This window comes from Barbus barbus (assembly GCF_936440315.1).
Source record: "Barbus barbus genome assembly, chromosome: 47".
Classification (NCBI taxonomy): domain Eukaryota; kingdom Metazoa; phylum Chordata; class Actinopteri; order Cypriniformes; family Cyprinidae; genus Barbus; species Barbus barbus.
This window is the reverse complement of record NC_136725.1, coordinates 2,397,907-2,420,829: the sequence shown is the minus strand read 5'-3', so window position 1 is coordinate 2,420,829 and position 22,923 is coordinate 2,397,907. Positions and strand designations below refer to the sequence as shown.

General features: G+C 37.7%; 1 protein-coding gene across 1 annotated transcript in view; it reads left to right on the top strand.

Annotated features, from left to right (window-relative positions):
- LOC306866156 (talin-1) overlaps positions 1-17,385 on the top strand; it is an 84,261-nt gene extending 66,876 nt beyond the window's left edge. Inside the window, exons 42-56 of the mRNA XM_079411217.1 lie at positions 19-138; positions 880-1,026; positions 1,119-1,285; positions 2,332-2,515; positions 3,302-3,427; positions 4,511-4,627; positions 4,783-4,968; positions 5,276-5,383; positions 9,264-9,369; positions 11,698-11,822; positions 12,194-12,319; positions 12,422-12,484; positions 12,915-13,097; positions 16,006-16,131; positions 16,289-17,385. Coding sequence (XP_079267343.1) covers positions 19-138; positions 880-1,026; positions 1,119-1,285; positions 2,332-2,515; positions 3,302-3,427; positions 4,511-4,627; positions 4,783-4,968; positions 5,276-5,383; positions 9,264-9,369; positions 11,698-11,822; positions 12,194-12,319; positions 12,422-12,484; positions 12,915-13,097; positions 16,006-16,131; positions 16,289-16,423 — 2,019 coding nt within the window. The 3' untranslated portion in view covers positions 16,424-17,385. The remainder of the gene's footprint in view (positions 1-18; positions 139-879; positions 1,027-1,118; positions 1,286-2,331; positions 2,516-3,301; positions 3,428-4,510; positions 4,628-4,782; positions 4,969-5,275; positions 5,384-9,263; positions 9,370-11,697; positions 11,823-12,193; positions 12,320-12,421; positions 12,485-12,914; positions 13,098-16,005; positions 16,132-16,288) is intronic.
- Positions 17,386-22,923: the final 5,538 nt, after the last annotated feature.

The following is a 22,923-nucleotide window of genomic DNA, read 5'->3' as shown; positions in this document are numbered from 1 at the left end:
AAAATGCTGTGTTGCCAGGTTACCAAATCCAACACCAACCCTGATGAGCTGGGCGGCTTGGCCAATCAGCTGACCACAGAGTTCGGGGACCTGGCGTCTGAGGCCAGATGTGCAGCCATGACAGCCGAGAATGACGAGGTATTGTGACATATGCTTTCCTTTTCTGTAGAATTTATGGGCTTTCCACATAATATTATAATTTATATGAAAGTGACTCCGTTTACTGTTTCTGCATGTCTTATTGAGAACTTATTCTGAATCTTTGTATTCTTAGTAAAGAAACATTAACCATAAAAAGTTTTTTTTTTTTACCAATAATATTGGGAAATATTGATCCTTCAGAAATCATTCTAATATGCTAATTTGCTGTTCAAGAAACATTTCTGATTGTTATCAATGTTGAAAATGTGCTGCTTCATATTTTTATGGAAACTTTTTTATTTTCATATTTATTTGATGAATAGAAAGTTGAAAATGTTTTGTAATGTGATATATATTTACATTAAATTAATCCTTGCTGAATAAAAAAAATCATTAACACTTTAGTATAGGGACCAATTCGCACTATTAAACCAAAATTTCAATGACCCCAAAATTTTGAACAGTATTGCATTTTCTTTTACTTTTCAACTCACCAAGCCCTCTTTATTTTTTAACTCCTCCCCCAATCAGCTGTCAAATAGAGACCACTTTTGATCATCCAGTCAATTCCCAATAAATATAGTCAAATCCCACTCTACATTTCTTGTTGAATATTCTGTTGCACTTTGAAATATGTCACATTACTGAAGTAAACTGAAATACTTTGCATAGTTAAGCTGTTTCTTTGATTGAAATCCAAACTAGATTAAGTTAACAGTTAAGTGTTTTGTTCTTCAGATCGGCTCTCACATCAGGAAGCAGGTGACAGAGCTGGGCAACAGCTGCACTGGTCTGGTCAGTAAAGCAGGAGCGCTGCAGTGCAGTCCAAACGACTCCTACACCAAGAAAGAGCTCATCGACAGCGCTCGCAAAGTCTCCGAGAAGGTTCACAGTAGTTGTTCTCTTATTGGATATACTGTATGGGTGTCATTTCAGTCTTCATCAGACTCCTGATGTCTTTACTCTCTGTCTCTCAGGTGTCTCACGTGTTGGCGGCTCTTCAGGCGGGCAATCGTGGCACTCAGGCCTGCATTACTGCTGCCAGTGCTGTTTCTGGCATCATCGCTGATCTGGACACCACCATCATGTTTGCCACCGCAGGCACTCTCAACCGAGAGAACGCAGAGACGTTTGCAGACCACAGGTACTCCCTCCGCCAAAACTAGAGTGCCCAAACTGCCCAGTGGACATCTGAGTGACCTACTGTATCACCGCTTGCTCACACCAAACACCTTGCTCTGCTGTTTATTAAGCTACAGGAACACAACTGTTTGCAGATCAGCCCAGATGCCAGGGACGTTTTGTTAATGAAACCATTAAAGAACCAGAATCATTCAGTTCCTAATGATTCCAGTCCCTATATGTGACATTTACGCTGTCAGCTTCAGCAGATCTGATCACATTTTAGAAATCACAGAATGAAACTCTTATAACGTCAAGTTGAAGTAGACAGATAAAGTTTGAAGACAAACGTTGAAGTTAACTTGAAAAAGCTTGGCCTGAAAGTGTTAAACTGTTTTAAAAGCTTGAGGTTTGAAGATTTTCAGATTGATAGACAGTCAGATGAAGACCGGAAAACTAAAATAATGTCAAATAGACCATATTAGACCACTTCAAACCCCTTCAGTCCCCAGTAAACCTTTTCAGACCCAATTAAACCTCAAAAGACCACAAAGACTAAATCAGACCACTCATCTAGGCATTGCTAGATAGTTTTAGCAAAAAATCTAGCATGTTTCTAGTATGTTTTAGCCCTTTGCTAACATGTTTTACCACATTGTCAGTTTAAGTTTAAAAAAAAGACTTCACTCATTATTTAGAAGTAATCTAACAACATGATGCACTTAACAAATTACAAACAATTTTAGTAACAGAAAAGTGTCTTTCCTTTAGGACAGGGGTGTCAAACTCAGTTCCTGGAGGGCCACAGCTCTGCACAGTTTAGATGCAACCCTAATTAAACACACCTGATCCAGCTAATCGAGTCATTAAGGCTTATTTGAAAACTACATGGTATGTGAGTTGGAGCAGGGTTGGAACTAAACTCTGCAGGGTTGTGGCCCTCCAGGAACTGAGTTTGACACTCCTGCTTTAGGATAACCTTTGTCGCCCCCTGTATGTGTTAGTGTTAATGTTTCATCATTAGCGTACTGTGATATTAATAGTTTTGTGTTTCCTGTGGTTTGTCAGAGAGCACATCCTGAAGACGGCTAAAGTTCTGGTGGAGGACACGAAGCTGCTGGTGTCTGGAGCAGGAGCGAGTCAGGAGAAACTGGCTCAGGCTGCGCAGTCGTCTGTTAACACCATCACTAAACTGGCTGATGTTGTCAAACTGGGAGCAGCCAGTCTGGGCGCTGAAGACCCTGAGACACAGGTACTGACACTCGCTTCCTGTCCTGCTCACTTTCAAACAGGAAACAGCAACTCTTCACACCAAACACAGCTGACCTGCTGTCAGAACATGTGTTTGTGCAGTAGTGTGTTTGTGTGTGTGAGTGCGGCAGTGTGTGAGTGTGTGTGTGTGTGTGTGTGTGTGTGTGTGTGAGAGAGTGTGTGTGTGTGAGAGAGTGTGTGTGTGTGTGAGAGTGTGTGTGTGTGTGTGTGTGTGTGTGAGAGTGTGCTTGGCAACAATTCTTGGGTTTCTGCTGTTCCTATGGCAACACTTAATAATTCATGGCATATTCTCAAAGCTTGTTATAGCTGTATTGTTCAAGGAAATTCAGCCATCAAGGCCAGGTTTAATTACACTTCTATCTCCTTTCAAGTTCATGAACATAATAAAAGCGTTATCTTCAAACCTGCTGTATATGTAAGATCTGTATTTTCACTTTCCACATGCAGCAGCTGTTTTTGAGTGGATTTTAGTGAGGTCTTTGTTTCCATACTGCAGTTTTTCTAGTCATTTTTGTACTTATTGCTAGTCAGGATAATATGCTGTTATGTGACTGATACTTTATTATCCAGCGTTAATATTTCCATAACAGCTTTCAGTTGTGTTATATAACTTTATATTTGCTGTGAGACTTCTTCATTTACTTTTATAGTGCAGTTCTTGTATGTTATGTGGTTCAGTGATGCATCTGTCTATGTAGGCGGTCATGATGCTGATGCATATGTTGCCGCTGCCGTCTGAGATCATGTGTTTGTTGTCGTGTCGCAGGTGGTTCTGATCAATGCGGTGAAGGATGTGGCTAAAGCTCTGGGTGACCTGATCAGTGCCACGAAGGCTGCGGCCGGCAAACCTCACGACGATCCCGCCATGTTACAGCTCAAGAGCTCTGCTAAGGTAAAGACACACAGAGCAGGATCATCTCATTCATCCACACATCCAGTCCGTTTCTGCCTGAGGCCTTTAATAACTGATCTCAATCAAAATGACAGTCCTGATTATTATGGGCTGCCAGATAATATTAGGTGACCTGAAATCACTTTGTATGACCTACAAAGTGAAGAACTGAGAATGATTTACACTCAGATTGGTGGTGTTATTGTTAACTAAAACTAAAGCTAAAACCGCACAAAAAATATTTAAAATAAATATTTTAAATGTTTTCAGTAATAGAAATAAAATAGAAAAAAAAATTTAATATTAGATTAAAAACTTAAACTTAAAAACTTTCACTTGGATGCTAAGGCAACATTTCTCATTTTAAGTACTAATAAAAATGATAAAATCATATAACAGAATTACTAAAACTTAAACTAACTGAAATATTAATTAACTCAAAATATTAATAAATACTATAATAGTATTAAAAAAAACTAAAATAATGCTTACTTAAAATACTTAACACACAAACTAGAGAAATAGTGCATTTCATATAGGATATTCATTACCACAAGTTAAATGATATTTTTATAATTATATTTGAAGCATATGGGATATATTTTCACAATAAATTCATGGTTATTTTTCTGGTAATTTTCCATTGAGATTCCATTGTGCTTTTTATTTTGCTAGTATGTTTCCTAAAGAGACTGTCAGTAAGGTTATGTGTTTTTAAAAGTTTCTAGGTTATTATGATGTATTATTTTATTGCTTATCATTTATATATCCCATATTCCTAATAATGATGCACAGTATGCTCATGACCAGTTTTGCTCATTATTTGAATAATTACTTGTTTCTTTTTAATTAATTAGTCTGATTTGGCTTACCAGGAAACAATTTTTCTGTGCCAAGCTATATCAATTTATAATACTGGCTAACCTTAAATATTATCAGCATTTCTGTATTGTTGCATTCATATGTTTTTCTCCTTGGATTGAGTATTTTAAGCACTGTCTTCAATGACATAACATAATAAAGTCATAATGCATACTGTAAGTGTGTCAAGAGTACTGATGTGCGATGTTTCTGTGGGATCAGGTGATGGTGACAAATGTGACGTCTCTACTGAAGACGGTGAAGGCCGTGGAGGACGAGGCCACTAAAGGCACACGGGCACTAGAGGCCACCATAGAGCACATCAAACAAGAGCTGACTGTAAGAGACATGCTCCCACTGAACTCTGTTGAAAATATGCACAGCCATTTAAATCAATACATTACACTGGAAAAAAGTATATTATTAGATATAAAGTCCACTGAGTTGAAGAAGAGCAAGTGAAACCTTGACAAAAAACATTATATGTTTTGCAGGTGTTCAGCAATCCAGATCCTCCTCCAAAGACCGCCACTCCAGAGGAGTTCATCCGCACGACCAAAGGCATCACGCTGGCCACGGCGAAAGCAGTGGCTGCTGGGAACTCCTGCCGTCAAGAGGATGTGATCGCCACCGCTAACCTGAGCAGACGAGCCATCGCTGACATGCTGCACTCCTGCAAGGTGAGACCACGGAGATATTAATGACTGCAGATGCACTTCATATGAAAACTAATTTTCCTTAATCCTTTACAATTTTAGAAAAGCATCTAAAAATAATTTCCATATCATTTATTTAGTCAGTTTAATATTATTTATTTATTATTAATTATTTATATTTAATATATATTCATATTTATTTATTATTATTATTATCGTCTGCTAAATGGCTAAATGTATTTAAAAGATTGGAAAGTGTGCTCAAACTTTGACTTCTAGTGTATATGAGTTTCTGTTAAGCTAAAGTGTAAATGATTTTTCTGCTGTTCAGCAAGCGGCGTTCCACCCGGAGGTGAAGCGAGACGTCCAGGCTCGAGCGCTGCGCTTTGGCTCGGAGTGCGCCGTAGGATACCTGGGCCTGCTGGAGCATGTGCTAGTGGTGAGTTACACACACACACACACTCTCCTTTACAGCTCCTTTAGGGGGTCATTAGGGTTAAAGCTGTGGGAAATAACCTCCGCAGCCTTTGGCCTGTTATTTTAGGGGCACGCTAAAATGTCACATATTTCACAAATTCATAGTATGTTTGTCAGTCAGTGGGTCTGTGACTGAAATATTTATTAAAGGGTTGTTAAAATAAGATGAAATAGAGGTAGTTGTATATTTTTTATTTGTAAAGTACATTTGAGTTGTTGAATGTGGGATGTTGAGATTGTAATGAGGTAAAGTTGTCTGAGAAATTAATTTTATAGTTTACCTTCATGTGTTTTCTGTTTTCTCTGATGTGTATGTGTGGGTTCGCTGTGATAGCCGGTGAGTTAAAGGTGACTGATTGTGCATGTGTGTGCTCAACTGCACAACCTCTTAACATCAAAAATTACATAAAATAATGTGTGCTGCACTGCTTCTCAACCGGTGGGTTGCAGATCTATATTTATTTCCATTTCCATCTTTTTATGATTTTATTTTTTCTCCACCAATTTGACCTATGGTTTTTAAACTTCTGTTTTGAATGTTTCATATAAATTTTGTCATGTATAATCTGTAGACTCTCATAACAAAAAAAAATGTTTCAAAGAGTTCATATTTTTCAGATCATTTTACAGATATTAGCCAGTTTATCTAATTGTCAAATCTTCTAAAAATCCACCAGCCAACAAAGCTTGGTACAAAATAAGAAGAAAAAGCATTACAAAAAAACTAACTCTGCAACCATTTGATTGAGGAAAAGGAAATTTGACATGAATCCTGATAAATTGTTATTTTTGAAAATCATTAGTTTGTTGTCTTGAAGTAAAACCACTGGTAAAATCTATTAATGTAGTAACTGGTGTGATTTGATTATCATGCTCGTTTTCGTGAAAATGACATTTGGATGCATTCTGAGACCTATATTAATAGCATCTTGATTAGTCTAAATGCTTTGTTTACAGGTTAATTTGTTAAAGTTTTCAGATATACTGAATGAAATGTCATTGAATGGTTTGCAGAAGCATTTAACATTTTGCCATTTGCCACATTTTAGACTTCATTGTGATCACGTATGAGTATTTTCCTTTGGATTGTGCTGAGTGTGTGTGTATATACAGTGCCCTCCATAAGTATTGGAGCAGTAAAGACAAAATTGCTCTGTTGGCTGTGGAGTCAAGACATTTGCAAATATGATTAAAAGATGAATATGAGACAAAACTACAGAATGTCACATTTTATTATTAGCCGTTTCAACACATCCATGTTTTACCAAATAAAAAGAACAGCACTTTTAGAGTTCATCCCACTCATTGATGTGAGCATAAGTATTGGGACAGTTGAACATAAGGCAGATATAAAAGATTAAAAGCTATTATTTAGTTGCAGATCCCTTGCACACAATCACAGCAGTGAGTCTGTGACCCATAGACATCACCAGACTCTTGCTCTCATCCTTTGAAATACTTTTCCCAGCCTTTAATGCAGCCAATCCCAATTGTTGCTTGTTTTGGGGAGTTTCTGCCTTTACTCTCCTCTTCAGCTGCTGAAATTCATGTTCAATCAGATTTAAATCTGGAGATTGACTTGGGCAATCTAACACTTCCCATTTCTTTGCTCTTATAAACTCCTTGACTGAACTGGCAGGGTGTTTTGGGTCATTGTTCTGATGCAATATGAAGCACTTCCCAATGAATCTGGTGGCATTTTCTTGAATATTGTAGGCAAGATGGTTTTGTACCCTTCCAAATTCATTCTGCTACTGTCATCATACATTAAGTCATCAGTAAAGTTGAGAGGGCCTGTTCCAGAGACAGCCATGCATGCCCATGCCATGACACCACCTCCACCATGCTTTACAGATGAGGATGTATGCTTGGGATCATTGCAGTTCCCTTTTTTCTCCACATTAGTGCTTTCCCATCACTTAGATAAAGGTTCATCTTTGTCTCATCGGTCCATAAACACAGTTCCAAAACTCTTCTGGCTCACCTTTGTGCTTTTTTGCAAACTCTAATCTTGTCTTTCTATGTTTGGTGCTGGATAGAGGTTTGCATCTTGCTGTGTAGCATCTGTAATTCTGTGTCAAAGTCTCCTGAGGACAGTAGATTGTCAGAGCATCACCCCAGCTTTCTGGAAGTTGTTGGCGATTTTACAGACACGTCTTTTAGGGTTCATTTTCACAGCTTTTATGATTTGTCTGTCATCAACTACTGTTGTTTTCTCAGCTGATCAGGTAGTTGTTGGTTGCTGGTGTCGCTGGTGGTTTCCAAACTCTTGATTTCTCCATGCCCTTTGTTTTTGCTAGAGCTCTAACTGACTTCCTCTTTTCTTTTAGCATCCAAATTGCTTGCTTTTCTCTCAAAGTCAGCTCCCTCATCTTCATCCTGGTTTGTGTGTGTCATCAGAATACAGAAGTAATGGATATAACTGATACGACACATTCCCTGCTTTTAATATCTGAAGAATTAATGCAACAGGACACAGCTGATCACTTAGAAAGACCTGTGAGGCAACTGCTCCAATACTTATGCTCTTCAGATAGAGGGATGAAACTATAAAAGTGCTGAACTTCTTAGCTGGTAAAACATCTCTGTGTTGAATCACCCAAAAATAAAACATGACATTCTGTAGTTTTGTCTCATATTCATCTTTTAATCATATTTGTAAATGTCTTGACTCCACAGCCAACAGAGCAATTTTGTCTTTACTGTTCCCATACTTATGGAGGGCTGTGTGTGTGTCAGTCAGTTTTTTTGTAATATTCAGAAAGAGACAGGGCTCACATAGTCACGTTGTTAAACTGCCAACATCCTGCCAAGTGCGGCAAAAATGTTAATTAAAAATGTCAAAATCATTGAAATGGACACTTTCTCTTTTCTTTTCTTTACTTGTGAAAACAAATATCCCTTCAAACCACAAAATCATAAGAGTAAACTACAATAAGAAGCACTACAAGAGCAAGGGAAAAAAGTTTAAAAAGTATATAAAATAAAATGAAACAATTATGTAAATAACTAATTAGATGAATACGATTAAATGATCATAAATGAATAACATAAAGAAGATAACGAACAACACAGTTGTGTTGATTCTTCATAGTTGAGCCTGAACATAATCTGGGAATTTTGTACTGTATGATTTTCCAGGCTTGGGCAAGATCTATAAACTTCCCTAGTAATTTTTTTTTTTTTTTTCTAGCTTTACTCGCCACTTAATTTTAATTTTTTTTGAACGTTTGAGTGGAATAACACCCCTATGAAACACTAGTCTGTTGGTTGAGTGTCATATTGGTCACATTAGTATTCCATTGATTCCAAATATAGGCTAGTCACCTGACATTTAAAGAGGAATGCAAAATCTCAAAACGCAAATCATGAACGACTGGAACAGTTGGTGAAATCCATTGGTTAAAACATGCAAACTCTGAACAGAGAGACAGACTGGCTTTCGTGCTTTTGTAGGGTTTGTATAGACCTACAGCATATGTTTGTCTGTGGGTGTGTGCGTTTCTGGTATTGTCTGTGTCATTCCCAGCATTCCTGCTCATGGCCAAGTCTTTTCTTAGCTGTCTGTTCCAAACGAACAGCTCTGCTAATGCCACACACCTGTTCCACTGTCACCAGCACCACCCTGGAGGACACGCCGAGGACACACACACACACACACACACACACACACACTCCTCAGAAATCACTAGATTGGTGTCTTCTAGTTGACCGCATGAGTGTCTAACAGCAATGAACGGTTTGTGAGGAGTTGAATATGTCATCAGATTGATTTAACAATCCCTTATTTAGGATGATTTAATGCATTCATCTGATTGAAGTCAAGTGATCTCTACCCACAGATCATTCAGAAACCAAGTCATGACCTTAAACAGCAGCTGGCAAACTACTCCAAACGTGTGGCTGGTTCAGTGACGGAGCTCATACAGGCTGCGGAGGCCATGAAAGGTACGACAGCGCTCTGTGTGTGTCATGTTTCTCAGTACACACTCTGCTCTCATCATCCAGCACTCAGTGGATTATCTTCTGGCTGCAGGGCTCTAGATCTAGGGCTTCTCTTGTACTTCTTGCCCTCTTGTCCTCTCCATCAGCTCAGGTCAAGTATCCGCTTCTAGTTCTGCATCATGAGCAGGGAATCCAAGCAGGATTTATCATGATAATCCCTGCAACCCATCACTGAAAGTGATCTGAGAGCTCGAGGGGATAATACCCAGACCCTCATTTAACACATGATGAGAGACAAGGAGAATCTCAGAGAGTGTGTGTGTGTGTGTGTGTGTGTGTGTGAAAGAGAGAGAGGAGTTAAAGAAAATAGATGATTCATACTGTAGGTGCCAATTTGTGTAAAAATTAAAATAATATAAAATAAAGGTCTTTCTAGTGTTTATATGAGTACAAAAATATATTTAAAGGGGTCATATGCTCATACGGTCATACGTTGCTATGGTTAAAAAGAACATTATTTTGTGTATTTGGTGTAATGCAATGCGTTTATGTGGTTTAAGCTTCAAAAAACACATTTTCCACATACTGTACATTATTGTTGCTCCTCTATGCCCCGCCTTTCTGAAACGCATCGATTTTTACAAAGCTCATCGTTCTGAGGCATGCTCTGATTGGCCAGCTATCCAGTGCCTTGTGATTGGCTGAATACCTCAAGCGTGAGATGGAAATGTTATGCCCTTTATCGTATTGTGATGTCATGTCCCGGCGTGATGGCACAAAAACAATAAAACCCATTTATAAACGAGGCATGTGTTGCATCCAGTGGTGACATAATTACTGATTATAATGACTTGTACTGTGTTTTTACGCGTCACGTTGTGATCGGAGAAACGCCAAACAACAAGCACTACTCTACACTGCTCAAAACTTGCGTTTGAATCGTCAGTAGCAGAATCATACTTACAGGCTGTGAGTCAGAAGCACCAGACTGTCCTTGCAAAGTTGGAATTGCCCCACTTTATAGAAACAGTCTTTGAGCACAGCTGACAGGCTACTCCCAGGTTCAGGAAATAGTCCTCCGTAAAATACGCTGCACACACTCTAATATTTGGGTTGAACTGTTCTGGAACAGTGTTGTAAATACAACTGAACCACTGATTTCTAGCTCTGTCCTCTTTTAGAAGTAGTTTCTCTTTCACAATGAAATCTTTCACAGCGTCTCCAGGACATGATACTACAGCGAGAATAATAGTTCCTCCTCCTTTCTTTGCGTAAACATTTGGGTGGTGTTTTGCAAATCTCCCCACACAGTTGATGTAGACATGTGGGGGCGTGTTTAAATGAGCCGTTTTAGGAGGGCGTGGTCGAGTCTTAACTTTTATAAAGAATATCTCTTTGGTTTTGAGACTTTAGTCTTTGCAACTTCAGGGATCTTATCTATGCACAAACAGCTTGTAACACTCAAAGAGAAAGAAAAACTTGAAATCGCATCATATGACCCCTTTAATATAATGAGATACACTTTCTTCTGTTGTCTTTGTCCTTCAGTTTTATTGCACATGAAGGAAAATATGTTCCTTTATGAATTTATACTACCATTCAAAAGTTTGGAGTCAGTGTGATTGATATATATATATATTATTTTTTTTTTTTTTTTTTTTTTTTTATTCGGCAAGGATGCATGAAATTGATCAAAAGTGACTGTAAAACATGTAAAATGTTACAGAACATTTCTGTTTTAAATAAATGGTTTCCTTTTCATGTGACACTAAAGACTGGAATAATGATGCTAAAAATTAATTTGAAATTCAATAAAATTCACCAGCTATAATTGTAATACCATTTCACAAAATTATTGTTTTTGGTCAAATAAATACAGTCTTGTGAGCATAAGAGACTTCTTTCAAAAACACTAAAATAATCTTACTGACCCCAAACTCTTGAACTGTAGTGTACAGTATATTCTTTCTAATAATTATTAATAATTCTCAATAACTTTTTTGTTGTTGTTGAGTATTTTCCTTAAATAAGCAAAGAGGGCATTTTGCATTCTGATACTTCAATAATTAAATCAACCCTATTTTTGATTTCAAAAAGGAAATAAAAACTTTTTTACAAAATATTTTAGAATCTGTTGTAAAATTATTCACACACCAATCAGAACCTCAGGATTTATAAAAAGAACCACAGATGATCGAAAATCCAAAAATTGTAGAAAGTGTTTAAATCAGAGGAGAAGAATGAAGGAAGGCTAAGATATAGCAGTAGTTTTTATTACAGGTACACAGCACAATCTTACACAAGTTTGATTGGTTGTGGTACTTTCTTTAGGTACAGAGTGGGTGGATCCTGAGGACCCGACTGTCATCGCCGAAAATGAGCTGCTGGGAGCTGCAGCTGCCATTGAAGCTGCCGCCAAGAAACTAGAGCAGCTCAAACCCCGAGCCAAACCCAAGGTGAGGAAACGTTTGCCCACATCCCTCAGGAGCAGCTTAACTGACACGCTATATACTGCTTGACATTTTACATTCAGCTTGGAAAATCCCACTCAGTGCTATTCTGAAGCTAAAGTTCCTGATTAGTGTGTCACATTTGTGTAACTGTTTCTGTTTGCATTGCCCAGTTTGGATTTGGATTTAAGGTAACACAAATCATATAAATTATGAATGCAGCATGAATTGACCCCCGTCATCATCATCATCATCATCTATACTGGAATGAAAAATCATTGTGATGATGCGTTTATACCCATGTGAAAAACCTTTAAGATCAGTCACAATGTTCAGACAGTGATGAAAATGAATGTTTGCTCTGTTCTGATCAACAGGAAGCTGATGAGAGTCTAAACTTCGAGGAACAGATTCTGGAAGCAGCCAAATCCATCGCTGCGGCCACCAGCGCTCTGGTCAAAGCTGCGTCTGCCGCTCAGAGAGAGCTGGTGGCTCAAGGGAAGGTATGAACGTGCTGTTGAAGGAAACCTCATCCAGAATACCTGGAAATCATGTGCTTTGTTCAGCTTTGCTCAGTCAGTAATGCGTTTCTCTCTCTCTGTCAGGTCGGGGCGATCCCAGCGAACGCAGTGGATGATGGACAGTGGTCACAGGGTCTCATTTCAGCTGTACGTCACTGTCACAAGTAGAGCTAGGAGAGCTTTTGAGCTTAATGGGTAGTTCACTCAAATGTAAAAACTCATATCATACCCTCATATCAAACACAAATGAAGGTATTTTGAAGAATGTTTAAATAATTTTTGTCCAAAGTCAGTGAAGTCCAAAACATCTTTGGTCTCCATGGACTTTCATATGTGGACATGAAAGCTCTGAGGTGTTTTTTTAGAATATTTTTTCATGTTCTGCACAAAAAAAGTCACTCCTACAGGTTTGTAACCATGTGAGGAGAGTAGATGATGACAGAATGTGAACTAGCACATTAACTTTCTCAGTTTCTTCTAAAATATATTTAGATGCAGAGATGCCTATACCTACATGAAGTAGTTTTTGATGAGGTGGATGTTTAACATATTTTGTCCATGAATTCATCGACTCTAGGCCCGTATGGTGGCGGCAGCTACTAACAACCTGTGTGAAGCGGCTAACTCTGCCGTTCAGGGTCACGCCAGCGAGGAGAAACTCATTTCTTCAGCCAAACAGGTGGCAGCATCCACCGCTCAGCTGCTGGTGGCCTGTAAGGTCAAGGCTGACCAGGACTCCCAGACCATGAAGAGACTGCAGGTCAGCGAGTGTGTGTGTGTGTGACTTACATGAAGTAGTTTTTCAGTTGCATGTTTTGAAAGACCCTTGTATTAGGTTACAAACATCTGTATAATAGTGGAAGTCATATTGATCCTAATTGGATTCAATACAATTCACCAAAAATTTGTCTGTGAAAAAAGAATCAGATAAAAACAGTAGTCTTTTAATATTAATACTCGCATGTCAAATATTAAACATGAAAACACATATTAAAATTAAACACATAAAAAATTAAACATGAAAACACATATTTTAAAACCATTTTTGGTTAACACAGAAAACATTTTAAACATAAGAAGTGTGGAAAAGCATTTGTTTTTTCTGTTTTCACATGGCGATATATTACAGCTGTCAAACGATTAATCGCATACAAAATAAAAGTTTTTGTTTGCATAATTAGGGCCTGAGCACCGATGGTGTGAGGACCCTATTAGAATTGCTCCTTTTAAATATGTTTGTGTTCTATGTACATTTATCATGAATATTAAATACACACACATACAGTATATATTTTGAAAATATTTACATGTATTTAAATGTCTGTATTTATATTAATATAATTTATATTATACATAAACATATTTAATATAAGCATAACATATTTTTCTGAAATATATACATGTGTGTGTGTGTGTGTATTTATATATACATAATAAATATACACAGTACACATGCATGTATTATGTACAAAACAAATAGTTTTGAATGCGATCAATCGTGATTAATTGTTTGACACCACTAATATATATATATAAGATAAAAAATATCTGCCAAATGCATAAACGGTTGACTCCCAAACATCATAATAGAAATGTCCTAAATGAAAAAGGCACTAAATTCATATATTTTTATAATTATTTAAGGAGAATATCATAGCTTACCCAGTATTTCAGACAACTAGAAATGGGTCAAATTGACCTGCATCCTAACATGAGTGTTTTTAAAAACCCGTATTTTCCTCCTGCAGTGGTCTGACACAAATAAACAATGAGGAGTTAGTTTGTAGTGTGTCCGCCTCTCAATAAAACCTTTAAATATCAGTGACACAGTGAAACCCACTGCACCCCTCCTGCCTGCAGTCAGACAGCTGTCGCCCTGCACAGGGTGAAGGCTGAGGTTTAAATTTAAAACCTAATAACCCTCAGATCACCAAAGCAAAGCAGTTCTGAGCAAATCAGTAAAATGATTAGTTAGCTGATGCTGCATGCTATTTTGTCACGCATTGACATTGACAGTATATGTATATCTACGGTCTGTGATGCCGTTTTCCATTTTGCAGTCTCCTGTGCTCTCTCCTAGAGGAATCTCTGGTAAAGCTCCATGTTTCGTTTAGCTGTGTTTTAGCCTTGCAGCAGTGAGATGAATGTAATGCTGGAGCAGGAATAGATGCAGTTCCATCATCTTGTCTTACACACTCCAGCTGTCTGATGTGTAATGTGCACTGATGAGTGCTTGTGATAACAGCAGTGCTGATGAGGCGCTGCTGAGAGGCTTCTGCATTTTATAGAAATGGTCCTCAGTCTCAGGAAAGCAGTACATGAATTAGATTTATTATATCAATTTACAGATCTAAAAAAATACAATGTACGTTTCTGTTTATTAAGCTTTGGGACATTAAAAACAAAGCAAGATATTGAACATAGTTGGATAATTTGTCACGTTCTGTTAGAAACACTAATTTACTGTTGAACACACTCCTTTAAATATGAATGCAAATGAATAATTATAGATTATAACTAGTGATGAATGGATCGAGAAATTTGTAAGATATAGAATGCTGTCATTAACCAATACAGATTGTGTCATAGTTATTTTAAAATCATTAGTATGTATTCCTTTGCTACCGCCTACATTACTCCAGTTATAACGTAGTGCTGACTTCAAACCAATCACATTTTGTTTTACAATCAGAGCAGCAGATGACAGTATTTTGACTGATCTTTTGATATGAGTTATATGATCAAACTGTCTGCCTTTCTCTGTAAAATAAATTCATAGTTGGTCAGTTTTTCCAGATATAGCACGTCTGTTTTTACCTGTGATATACTTCCCCTTCTGCATCATCCCACGTCTGCTGTTATCAGCCTGTCCATGAGAAAAGTCTTCTGATAATAACAATTTAACGTGTAGCACCAGCAGTATTTGGTTACAAGATGTGAACCGAATTGTTTCAGTAGAGCTGTGCACGGTAATGTAAAATGCCTTCTGTGGCAGCAGTGCAGAATCTCTTGGCTATGCTAGTTTGTGTATAAATTGCAGGCCAGTCCTTCCTCTTGCAGAAATAAATCAGACTCTTGACAGCTGAACACACTCAACCCTAAATCACACCTTCAGCCGTGCACAATGCCTCAAAAGGCATAAAAAAGAAAAAACATATTCCTGGAACGTTTGCCAAAGGATCGCCGGAGATGTGTTTGGTTCTGGCTGCTCTCTCCACAGCTGCATTTCCTTATAAAGCCATGCCTAGAGTCCAGACACATGCAGAATCTTCCTACAAACATCAGATCAGGCAGATGTGGAGTCTGACTTCAAACCTCTGCTTGTTAAAGTTTACTTCACTGGGTTCACACATAGCTGTCATGATTCATCTTTTGACAATGTCCATGTTCTTTATAAGTGTTTACATCTATGTTTTAATAAGACTCATTCATAATATATTGCCAGTTGTAATCAAGGATGATCCAATGTTTCCATTGACTTGTAAATGTACTTGTAGCCACAAAATAAAGTAGTTGTAGTTGTACTTCTATCTGCTAGTCTCAGATTCAGTCTCAACCTTCTTAAAACAGAGAATTTGTACTTGTGAGCAGAATGTGTGTTTGATTAAGTTTTGTTGACATGCTAAAGTACTCTGACATGTGTTTTTTTTTTTTTTTTTTTTTTTTAGGCCGCAGGTAATGCCGTCAAGAGGGCATCAGATAACCTGGTGAAGGCGGCACAGAAGGCTGCGTTTGAAGCTCAAGATGATCAGGCTGTGATGGTGAAGAGCAAGATGGTGGGCGGTATCGCTCAGGTAAAGAGAATATCTGTTACAAGTCAAACACTAGCACATTTAGATGCATATTAACTGTTTTGTTAGAGCATGTCCAGCAGAAGTGTAGCTGTAGAGCTTTTACATCTAGATCTTGCATGCATTGTGTATTTTCATCGGTGTGTGTGTGTGCCCTCAGATCATCGCTGCTCAGGAGGAGATGCTCAGGAAGGAGAGAGAGCTGGAGGAAGCCAGGAGGAAGCTGGCCATGATCCGACAGCAACAGTACAAGTTCCTGCCATCAGAGCTCAGAGAGGATGGACAGGATCAGTGAGCCGCATCAGAGACTAATCAATGACATTGAGAGTTTGAGAAAAGTAATTAATGATATGCAATGAGTAAAAAGTGAACTATGTATCAGGATGTCTATTTTAAAAGTGTTTTGTTTATTTCTGTCACTTTGAGAATTGCCATGCCAGCTTTATTGTTTTGTTGTATTTGGATAATGTGCAGCATATACAAATCCTTTTTAATTTCTTCTAATAGATCTATAATATTTTTTTTTCAGTACTAGATGGATTAGATGAGCAGTGAGTGTTTTGAAAGCTCGTGATCATGGCAGGGGCCAAACAGTGTTTGTAAGCTTCCTTTTTTCTGTTTTGTTTTGTGGCAATTTGGACCAGTGGTGCAATGATTAACTGCGTTGAAACAATTCAGAGAGAAAACATATCATTTTCTAAATAAAAGAATAATAAAGCTTTGAAATGTTACAAATAGTATCTCCTGTTAATGTTTTTGCAGTGTCAATGTTTGCTTTTGTGACAACTAGCATTTCTATCAAAATTATATATTTTATAAAGCATAAAAGCCATATTTCCATTTTTGCTTTTATAATGTTTTTTGTTGTTGTTGTTCTTTTCTTGCTATTTACTGTTGTAATTTACTGATGTAATGCCCATACAGATGTAGACAAGACCATATTAGATTAAAAAGATGTGTAACAAGAATTGGTTAATTACAATGGTTGTTTATCAAATAGTAATCAGAGTTATTATAAAGAACTGTTTTTAAGAAAGACTGTTATTAATATGATGAAATTATCAAATACATAAACAGTTTAAGTTTTCACCATTATTGCCTTTCCTGTTACATTCAGTATATTCTGAATCTTGCCTGCCTTTTATATTTTATAATTGTGTATTTATCTGTTAACAGTTTCTCACCTAAAATAAGCAAACGCACTTAGTCAATGTGTTTAACTAAAAACTCATAAATTCACTGTTTTACAAATATCTCCTATTGCTTTTGTGTGGTTTTTTTTTATAAAGATGCAGGTGTTGGAGGGCTTAGCGCTTAATTGCATAGGCCGGTAACACTAATGACATGATTAATTTAGGAATATTTTGTCATACAATATCTGTACTTCATGTGCATTCAAATATCAAGGTGAATAATTAATTGTTTAGCTACAGAGATTTGTATTTAATCTAGACATAAACTGAGTGTGTATCTGAGTTCCAAACATTGCCAGGAAAGCTATTCCAAAGTTTAGGAGCCATATATGAATGTCTCTATGGCCTTCTGTGGTGCTGTTCTAAAATTCAACTGATATGATCAGAATTTCTACAACCCGAATTCTGGAAATGTTGGGACATTTTTTTTTTTAATTTTGAAAATGAAAACCAAAAGAATTTCAAATCACAAGCCAATATTTTATTCACAATATAACATAGATAATGTAACAAATGTTTAAACTGAGAAATTTTACAATTTTATGCAGAAAATGAGCTCATTTCATATTTGATGCCTGCTACAGGTCTCAAAATAGTTGGGACGGGGGCATGTTTACCATGGTGCAGCATCTTCTCTTCATTTCAAGAGTTTCTGGAGTTTTAGTGTTGGAATTTGGTCCCATTCTTGCCTGATATAGGTTTCCAGCTGCTGAAGACTTTGTGGTCATCTTTGACGTATTTTCTCCAAATGTTCTCTATAGATGAAAGATCTGGACAGCAGGCAGGCCAATTCAGCACCTGGGCTCTTCTACTACGAAGCCATGCTGTTGTAATAGCTGCAGTATGTGGATTTATATTGTCCTGCTGAAATACACAAGGCCTTCCCTGAAATAGACGTCATCTGGAGGGGAGCATATGTTGCTCTAAAACCTTTATATACCTTTCAGCATTCATAGTGCCTACCGAAACATGCAAGCTGCCCATACCGTATGCACTTATGCACCCCATATCTTCAGAGATGCTGGCTTTTGAACTGAACGCTGATAACACGCTGGAAGGTCAAGTCACCTTTATTTATATAGCGCTTTTAACAAAGTAAATTGTGTCAAAGCAACTGCACAATATCAAAAAAGGAAAATAGTGTGTCAATAATGTAAAATGAAAAGATTAAAAAAAGATTTTCAGTTAAAGGCATTTCATTATTGAATTCAGTGATGTCATCATCCAGCTCAGTTCAGTTTAAATAGTGTCTTTGCAATCAGGTCGACGATATCGCTGGAAATGAAGTGTCCCCAACTAAGCAAACCAGTTACGACAGCGGCAAGGAACCAAAACTCCATCGGTGACAGAATGGAGAAAAAAACCTTGGGAGAAACCAGACTCAGTCGGGGGGCCAGACGAACCAGCAGTTCAATTCCAACTGCAGCAAAGTCAGCTTGTAAGGGCTGAACTGGTTCCAGTGGTCTTTCCCGATGGCTGTCTAAGTGGCGGGGTCCTGCCTGGGGATCTGTCTCTGGCGCTCATCTCTGTGTCCTGGTCTCCGCTGACGTTCAGGGCTGTAGAGGTAATCTCTGGGTGCTGATCCACCATCTGATCTGGATACAGACTGGATCTGGTGACTGCAGTGACCATCTGATCTGGATACGGACTGGATCTGGTGACTGCAGTGACCATCTGGGCTGGATACGGACCGGATCGAGTGCATACGGTGACTGGGGATATGTCCCCGGGGCTCATCCAGGTGTCCGGCCTCCACTGACGATCAGGGACACATACATCATCTCCCGGCGCCGATCCACCATCTGATCCGGACACGGACTGAGAAACAGAATAGAAACAGACAAATATTAGCGTAGATGCCATTCTTCTTATGATGTAATGAGTACATCGTGTGGTATGGGGAGTGTCCTCGGTTCCGGTTGATCTAATTAATGCAGCCTAACAATCCTTTAACGGATTTGAATAATAGAAGTGTATTAGTGTGTTATGTGTAAACCAGGTTAAAGAAATGTGTCTTTAATCTAGATTTAAACTGACAGAGTGTGTCTGCCTCCTGAACAGCGTTAGGTAGATTGTTCCAGAGTTTGGGTGCTAAATAGGAAAAGGATCTGCCGCCCGCAGTCGATTTTGATATTCTAGGTATTATTAAATGGCCAGAGTTTTGAGAACACAGCAGACGTGGAGGACTATTATGTGATAAGAGCTCGCTCAAGTACTGAGGAGCTAAGCCATTCAGGGCTTTATAAGTAATTAACAAGATTTTAAAATCTATATGATGTTTGATGGGGAGCCAATGCAGTGTTGACAGAACCGGGCTAATATGGTCATACTTCCTGGTTCTAGTAAAGACTCTAGCTGCTGCATTTTGGACCAACTGTAGTTTGTTGATCAAGCGTGCAGAACAACCACCCAATAAAGCATTACAATAGTCTAACCTTGAGGTCATAGACGCATGAATTAGTATTTCTGCATTTGACGTTGAGATCATAGGTCCTAATTTAGATATGTTTTTGAGATGGAAAAACGCAGTTTTACAGATGCTAGAAACATGGCTTTCAAATAAATGCTATCAAACAGCACACCTAGGTTCCTAACTGATGAAGAAGAATTGACAGAGCAGCCGTCAAGTGTTAGATAGTGTTCTAGGTTATTACATGTGGGGTTTTTAGGTCTGATAATTAACACCTCTGTTTTTTCAGAATTTAGCAGTAAGAAGTTACTCGTCATCCAGTTTTTTATATCGACTATGCATTCCGTTAGTTTCTCAATTTGGTGTGTTTCACTGGGCCAAATTTGGACTCATCTGACCATAGAACACTTTGAAACAGTCCATTTTAAATGAGCCTTGGCCCACAGGACACGACGGCGCTTCTGGACCATGTTCACATATGTCTTACTTTTTGCATGATAGAGCTTTAGTTGGCATCTGTAGATGGCACAGTGGATTGTGTTTACCGACAGTGGTTTCTGGAAGTATTCCTGGGCCCATTTAGTAATGTCAATGTCATGCCGATGAGTGATGCGGTATCGTCTGAGGGCCTGAAGACCACGGGCATCCAACAAAGGTCTTTGGCCTTGTCCCTTACGCACAGAGATATCTCCAGTTTCTCTGAAACTTTTGATGATGTTATGCACTGTAGATGATGAGATTTGCAAAGCTTTTGCAATTTGACGCTGAGGAACGTTGTTTTTAAAGTATTCCACAGTCTTTTTACGCACTCTTTCACAGATTGGAGAGACTCTGCCTCTCTAAGACATGCTTTTTATAGCTAATCATGTTACAGACCTGATGTCAATTAACTTAATTAGTTGCTAGATGTTCTCCCAGCTGAATGTTTTAAAAATGTCTTGCTTTTTCAGCCCTTTGTTGCCCCAGACCCAACTTTTTTGAGACCTGTAACAGGCATCAAATTTGAAATGAGCTCATTTAGTGGATAAAATTGTAAAAATTCTCCATTTAAACAATTATTATGTTCTCTATGTTCTATTGTGAATAAAATATTGGCTCATGTGATTTGAAAGTCTTTTCATTTTCATTTTAAATAAGAATAAGAACTGCTGCATTTGAACCACATGCAGCTTGTTTATGAAGACTGTGGGACATCCAGCCTGCACTGTACATTACAAAAATCCAGTCTTCCAGTGATAACATATGAACTATGAACTAGCTTTCTCTATGAGGGACATAGAAACAGTAACATAGAAATATTTCAGTAATGGAATGCTTTCTACCAAATTGGAAAAGTGGTTTTAAAAAAACAATTTGCTGCCAGGTATGACATGGTAGAGAAGGTAACGGCAATCATTTTATCATAGATTACATCTTATGTTTATATTTTTTGCGCCATTAATTATTCCTCTTTTTTTGCAACAAATTTGAACAATTATATTTTATCTTGAGGATGCTGCATGTAGTATCTTCTCTCACTTTCAAACTGAGTAAAGTTCATGATTTAAAACTTACAAACTCTCCCTTAGATGTCATTCCATCTCATCCTCTTTTACAAGTTCTAGATGTCGTTGGCCCAACGATTGTATGAATTATAAATAGTAGTCTAGCCAATGGTATAGTTCCATCCTGCCTAATGCTTGCTGTAATACACACTCTTCTCGGTGAACCTAAATATCGTCTGATTTCTAAGCTTCCTTTTTTTATCAAAAATATTAGAGAAGGCTGTTTATAATCAGCTGATCTTTTTTTTAAATAAAAATTAGTTTATTGATCAATTCCAGTCTGGATTTAGGTCAAAATACAATACTGAGACTACCCTTTTAAAAGTAAAGAATGACTTGATGCTTGCTGCTTGGTGCCATTTTGAGTCTTCTTGATCTTACGGCAGCATTTGACACAATTGATCACTATATACTTTTAACATGATTAAGACAATGGGCAGACATTCAGGGAAATGTTCTTAAATGGTTCTGTTCTTATTTAAAGGACAGAAGTTCTGTAATTCAGTTGGGAAATTAATTCTCTGATTCTGCTGTTTGTTTTTGTGGGGTTCCCCAGGGATCCATTTTGGGGCCCATCCTATTTTCTTTATACATGCTTCCGTTTGGTTCCATCTGTCAAAAATATATTATTGGATATCTAAGAGACTAAGAATCAGGTCAGTGTTTATGTAGGCCCTATGCCGGCCTCACTGCAGTGGCTAACAGTCAACTTTAGAGTCCAGTTAAAGGTTTTATTGTATGTTTTTAAAGCTTTGCATGGCCTAGGACCTGAATACATTTCAGATAGGATTCAATTTCACTCTACGACTCAGCCATTAAGGTCTTCATAAAAATTACTGTTAAAGGTCCCTAAATCTTGCTAAAGTCTAAAGGGTCTAAAGTCTAACTGTGCTTTTTCTGTTGCGGCACGCCATCTTTAGAATAACCTGCCCCTAGAGATCAGATGCTGTATGACACTGGTTCATTTTAAATCTTGTTTAAAAGGGCAACTACTTGCCCAAGCATTTGGTTGAGCTTGTTGTTGAATATTTTGGTTGTCTTGAGTTTTAAATATTTTCATGTTAAATGTTGTTGTTGTTTTTTTGTCATCTTGTTTATCTAAATGTTGTTTTTATTGGAAAGCACTTATACACAAATAAACAAACAAAAAAAATTCAAGCTAACTGTCATCAGCATAAAAATGAAAGCCTTGTTTCATGATAACATTGCGTAAAGGGAGCATAAACAATCAATACAAGAGGACCTAAAACTGAGCCTTGTGGTACCCCATATACTTATGTTATACATATACTATATGTTATGTTTGACAATTTGACAATTGTGTTTTTGACATAAAGTTTTGAGATGACTCAAAGTTGTGCATTCTTTATAAGCCGTTTAATAACTGCAAGCTTGAAAGTCCTTGGAACATGCCCATAGCATACAGTATTTCTCATCTGCCTTGACATTTTTTGTTCTTTCAAAAACTGCAAATACAAATTGAGCATTTTATGCCATGTGTTTCTAAAGAAGGTACTACAGTAGCATTCCAAATCCATCACAATGTCAATATAACTCACGATTGAACACAGTAGGCAAATTATATGACTGAAATCACTGGGAAGAGGAAATCATTGTCCAGGCAGTGAAACTGGTTTTTGAGAACATT